The following is a 5783-nucleotide window of genomic DNA, read 5'->3' as shown; positions in this document are numbered from 1 at the left end:
ACGGATTGCCACTTCTAATATTTAGAAGCTTAATATCCTCAGCATACTTTCAAGAGACCTGCGTTTCCTTCAGCAAGCATTTGCCTTAGAAAAATGTTAAACTAGGTAAGATTTAGTGAATGTTCCATTCTTTCCATGTACAAATAAAAGATATGTAAGTTGGTAAATTAAGCCATTAAGGGGGGGGGGGCCCAGAGGGGAGGAATCTTTACTTTCTAGACTTTCTAGACTACACTTCCGCTTTGATGAAAGGCAGTTCATCCTTAAGGCTTCTCTAGTCTGTAGATTTAAAAAAAAAAAAATGTTAAAGGGAACAGCTTCTCAGAGTGTAGAAAATGTTCATATAATCCTGAATAAGTGCTGAAGTCACCCAAGTACCTTTCTGTCCAGAAGTGTCCCAAACAACAGGATGAAGAATCCCTAAAAAATTGCAAAACCAGTTAACAAAACCAGCATAACCACATGATGTTTCTTAAATGCATCTAGATGCTATTCCCTTAAGGATAGATAAAATAGTGTTTTTGTCAGTGTAATAGGTCTCATCACTTATGACTCAGATAACAGCAACGCACAAAATGGGTTTATCCACCCAGGTCACACGGGCTATCTGGGAACGTCAAGAATGGATATACAACCCACGCTAATTCTCATTACGAACTGGACTGATGGGTTACATACCAGGACTTTCTCAACCCCTGCTGTAGCAGTATTAGCCAAGAAGAGCTAAGGCAGACTGGGTGTACAACAGTACGTCAGGTAACATTGGATGTTTATGCCCATGAGTTGAACAAAACCATCTTCCATGGCAAGTGAGAATTTTCGGCGTATTTGTTAATTGATAAGGATGAGACATCTTTGCAGTTACTGGACATTAACCAGTGTATTTTATGTTTAACATAAATTCATCATCTTAATTCTTCATCACACTTTACACCAACTAGTTTGTTCCATTACCCATCTGCATTTACTATGTCAATGCAGGATGCCTAGTGCATGTACCATGTAAAATAGTTGAGTCGAAAGGAAAGCTGACATCCTGTTTTTCCACGCACAACGCATGCTGCCAGCCCCTCTTTGATCTGCTACCTTTTCCCAGGCTCAAAGTCTGAGCGCACACTATTCCCAGTCTCGCAGAGTTTACCTGGAAGGCGTTCAGTAGCGCAAACGTAACGTGGAATGCCAGAGAGCGACTGTCGACAATTGTTGCTAATCCAAATGCCCAGGTGAGACCCAGAAGAGGTGTCAGAAGGGCCACGTTTTTGCTAATTCGGATCATGTTGCTCAAATCTTGTGACTTGCAGCCTTCTCCAACAGAGGATCTCCCGGTCTTCACCACAACCACCACCACCACCACCACATTCACAACAATGATGCTCAGAGCGGGTACAACAAAGGCCAAAAGGGCTTTCGTCTCATACCAATTGAGCCAGCAGGCTCCACTCCTTAAATACCCATTCTTTGGTTCAGTAATAGCAACAGTGAGGATAGATATGACCAAGGGACATCCATATCCAATAGAGAATGCTGTAGCTATGAATACAGATCTTGTTATCTTAAAAAAAATTAATAATAATCCATAGAGAATCAAGAGGCCCAGGGTAAACATCCAAAAAAACAAGGCAAGATAGAAAAAGTGAAGGAAAAAAGTGGCTGCTACACACAGCTGATAGTTTAGGGCTGTATTGTGCACAATAGCCGTTAAGATGAACAAAATATCAGCAATGAGAAGCGATGTAGCAATGTTGACCAAACAAAAATGGCGCATGTAGGTTATTTCAGTTTTTGTAACGTGATGCCAGACAACAGTCTCGATGATAAGGCAGAGAACCAAGCTGAAAATGGAAAGGCCTAACCCTACACGTGTAATGTAATCCAGCACTGCATTCCGCAGCATGGTGGGGGACATCAAAATGGAGAAGGATTTGAATGTCCGACGGTGATGCTTGCAGATGCAAACAACATTGCTGATGTTGTCAGACTTCATTTTGCATGCCCTGTTATCCCACCTCCTTTCAGTAGAATGCCACCCAACACACTGAGCCTTGATGTTCTCCAGTTTATTCACCTTTTCAAAGGTGAGCAAAATATGCCGGAGCTCTTCCGGCAGGGACACCGATAACACCATTCCATTCACAAAAACAGGGTCCAATCGGTTGGTTTCTATAATGGCTCCAAGCGTTGGAAATGCAATGCTGACGGCTTTGGAAGTCTTGGGTAACTTCAAAAGCTCTTCTTCTGGAATGAGCACGTGCCCAGTGATATTGCCTGTGTTATTGAACTCCACAGAAAAATCAAAGCTCTTTCCTGAACTATTTTTATGTATGCTGCAGCCTTTTGTAGAGATGAAGTGCTCCTGTACACTTTCCGACCCATTCCTTAGAAGAAGTTTCCCAGCAAATAAATTCACCGAGTCCAGTAACATAGAACCAGCATTTCTGTCCTTTACAAAAGCCCAGCTGGAAATGATGGAGCTGTTCAGAATATGGTTTGCTATCCTGCTGTAACTCTGAAATGAACAAGAAAAAAGGAAGTTATTTTCATGTTAAAAGAAACCAACTCTTATTCCACTGGCAGAGCCTCCAGAAAGGCTCATTTAATTCAAGAGTGATTTCTATAAACGGAATATTCTTCTTTGACAACGAACAGGTTTTTATGATCCATCCCAGTGAAACCCAAACATCTCATCAGCATGGTCACTACCAGAATTGTCCTATCCTCTTCATATGATAGCTCAAAAGGTGATTGGAGAAGCAAGTAGAAAGCAAAAATCAGGACACCTAAGTTCTATTCCAGACGCTGACCTGCTATGCAGATCTGCTTTACATCACCCTCCCGATATTTCTTCCCCCACCTCTCTGATTTCTGAGTTCATCAGGGAAAGATTTCAGTTTCCATTGTGCAACACATGACAACACAGCTGCGGGTCAGCATCTCCAAGGCTGCCTTCCCTTCGGTGTCATGCTTTAAAAATGAATTCTTCCTTGTACTACTCTCCCATGTCTGTAACAGCAGTTTCTGAAAGCTTCTGCTTTGAAAGAAAGTTAATTCCACAGAGTATTTTCACCATACAGGAATAGGTCAAATAGTTTCTCTGACAACAAAATACAGCCCTCTCTGGACACTTGCCAGGTGATCTCCATGTGACTCGCAGCCACCGCTTCATTGGAGAGTGGCTATAAGGACAAAACATGTATGGATGCTCTGGCAAGTTCAGAAACACCTCCTGAAGCCCATAAAAGTAAATACCTGCATTTTTCCTCTATTGACATTCTCTGATAACAGCAGGGAAATCTTCTTTAGCAATTCCACTATATCAGCAATGTTTCCTGGAGTGGCTGGTGAAGACAGGATATCTGGGATGATGCATGAAAAATCAGCTTGGCAGTTACTATTCCCATGGTCATCAGCACCAAAATATTTTGCTCCATCTCCAGGCTTCCCATACACCGGCTTTCCTTCCCCTACAAAAGGAAGGTGTCCTCCAGCAACGTTAACATGTCCTCCAGAGCTTGGAAGGAGTTCACGCTCAGAAATCCTCTGGAGGGAGGAAAAGAAATTTGAGAAAATTAATGAACAGAATGAAAACGAAGCTACAGCTACAACCAGGCAAGAGGTACAGTGCTGGGTGTGCAATGAATGTGCCGGATGGCCTGAAACCCAGGACCAAAGCTCACCTGAGAAGAATGTCTTGCTCATGCAACACACATGAAGGAAGAGGCAAGAACTAAATGCAGTGCCTTATTCTTGAAGTGAGATGAATAAGGTTCTTTATTTTGGAGTTGGGGAGAATTTACCGTGAATCATCTGTTTATTACAGATAATTGCGTTGCACTTTTCTCGGGTTCATTGCCTTTGTTTAGATCCACATGAAGAACATTAACCAAGTGAACAAGGCAATTTCATTTCTGAATTATGTTTCCACGCAGGAATTTCCCAAATTCATTTCCCATCACTTGATTTAAGATGAAGTCAAAGCCTGTTACCAAAGTAATCTGTGTTTTAGGATCCCATCTTCTTCCGTTTACTCAACTTTTAAAAGGTATGGAGGAAGGGGGTATCTTTGCAAGAAATTATGAGCACAGGCCAAAGTAGATGCATAACAGTTACCTCACCTGAAAAAGGGACTGAACATCCAGGCTTGCACAGGCATCTGTGAACATTTGCCAGTTTCTGTCTTTACAGACAAAGCTTGTCTCCCCATGGAAGGAGGGAGAACAAGGCTGAATACAAATAGCTCCGTTATCTTTGCAGGGAATGAGATTTACACACTCATCTGGAAAACAAGTCAAGCAGATACTGTTATAAGGTGTAAGACAGCATGCCATGGTCTACGAGGTGAGTATCAGGGGTGTAAAGTATTGCTAACTGATAACATTTCACAAAGAATTGAAAAGACACATAGCTATTCACTGTACCTTGCTGATTACCAGTCTTTGATTCCTTACTGAGAACCTGAAAAATAAGGAAAAGTGGAATGTAGATTGTATGTTAAAATAAATAAGCAAAAGATGACTCCTTGGCACAAACTAGAAAGGCGATTTCAAGGGCAAAATAGTCCTTTTGAGGTCCAGAAACCTCTTCAAGGTCCAGACTGCAGAGCTCATACAGACCAACTGAGAACTCTCTACTAACAGTTTGTCTCTCTATGTTAAGCCTTCAGTTGCACCCTTCTACTGAAGTGATATGCTGAGCTAGTGGACAGGATCGCACATGCCTCCAGCACTTATTCCTCAGTCAAAAAGCCTGTATTAGACTTAAGCTCTCCAGTATTTCTCACGTTGATGAGAATGTGACTTGTTGATGACAATATGCGCTCTATATGACTTTTGCTATAAGAAAAAGCTACAGTTGTACAAATACCAATAGCTGCTTTGTTCCTCTCCTGACTGGGAAGCAACCCCGAGGCAGGCGTACCAGGCTCCTGCAGGCAGGACCGCTTGCTGGGACTGCATGTCGTACGGCCAGGCGTAATCTAGAACAGCTTCCATCACTGCTTGGTCAAATGGTCTATCATCTACAAGCAGCCAAACCCTGTCAGTCTGGAAGCAAAGCCTGGCTACGCCACACCCTGGAAATGGCACTGTTATTGCTGGGTAGAGCAGGCTGAAGAGCAGATTTCTGACACTCCAAGAGTTGTGCTGGAGGTTGTTTGGCATGTTGAACGTATTAAATACTTCAAAGTATTTTCTCCTGTAGTGACAGGACAAGGGGCAATGGTTTTAAACTGAAAGAGGGTAGATTTAGATTGGACATGAGGAAGAAATTCTTTGCGATGAGGGTGGTAAAACACTGGAACAGGTTGCCCAGAGAAGTTGTGGATGCCCCCTCCCTGGAAGTGTTCAAGGTCAGGTGGGATGGGGCTCTGAGCAACCTGGTCTAGTGAAACTTACCCTGAGAGCAGCGCGTGGCGCGGCCGGGAAGAAGTGCGCAGCCCAAAGGAGCAGGCAGTGGGCTACCCTCACATCCATCGCCTGGCGTTTACTGTTTCCTCCTGGAAGAGAGAGAGATGTTAAAGACATTTAGACATCTCTGTTTTCACTTTTGAAGACAGTCCGGTTGCTAGTAAGAGAGCAGCTAAACCTATCTCAAAGACTGTCCTTACCGGTCTTGCAAGGTGATTTTCAAACATTTACCGTTTATTGACTTTTTTACTGAGAATGATTTGTGAACCTTTTCTTAAAAAAAAACAAAACAAAAGAAAACCAAAACCAACTGTTCAACACTGGAAGTTACTGCATTAATAATTTACTGTAAACAGTGAGGTGGTGAGCTTATTAAAGCAG

General features: G+C 42.6%; 1 protein-coding gene across 1 annotated transcript; it reads right to left on the bottom strand.

Moving 5' to 3' along the window:
* Positions 1 to 212: 212 nt before the first annotated feature.
* On the bottom strand, positions 213 to 5468 carry ADGRF2 (adhesion G protein-coupled receptor F2; the record flags this gene model as incomplete). The annotated part of the gene is made up of 7 exons (XM_009289012.1): positions 5391 to 5468; positions 4416 to 4452; positions 4113 to 4273; positions 3247 to 3537; positions 1142 to 2506; positions 379 to 420; positions 213 to 279 (listed from the first exon to the last, which is right to left on the bottom strand). Coding segments are annotated over exons 1-7 (2041 nt in total), but the record flags the coding sequence as incomplete, so codon positions are not given.
* Between the last annotated feature and the right edge of the window lie 315 nt (positions 5469 to 5783).

Source organism: Aptenodytes forsteri, unplaced genomic scaffold (genome assembly GCF_000699145.1).
Source record: "Aptenodytes forsteri isolate BGI_AS27 unplaced genomic scaffold, ASM69914v1 Scaffold57, whole genome shotgun sequence".
In the NCBI taxonomy this organism is placed as follows: Eukaryota; Metazoa; Chordata; class Aves; order Sphenisciformes; family Spheniscidae; genus Aptenodytes; species Aptenodytes forsteri.
Note: the sequence above shows the minus strand (reverse complement) of the source record. Positions and strands in the feature narration are given on the sequence as shown.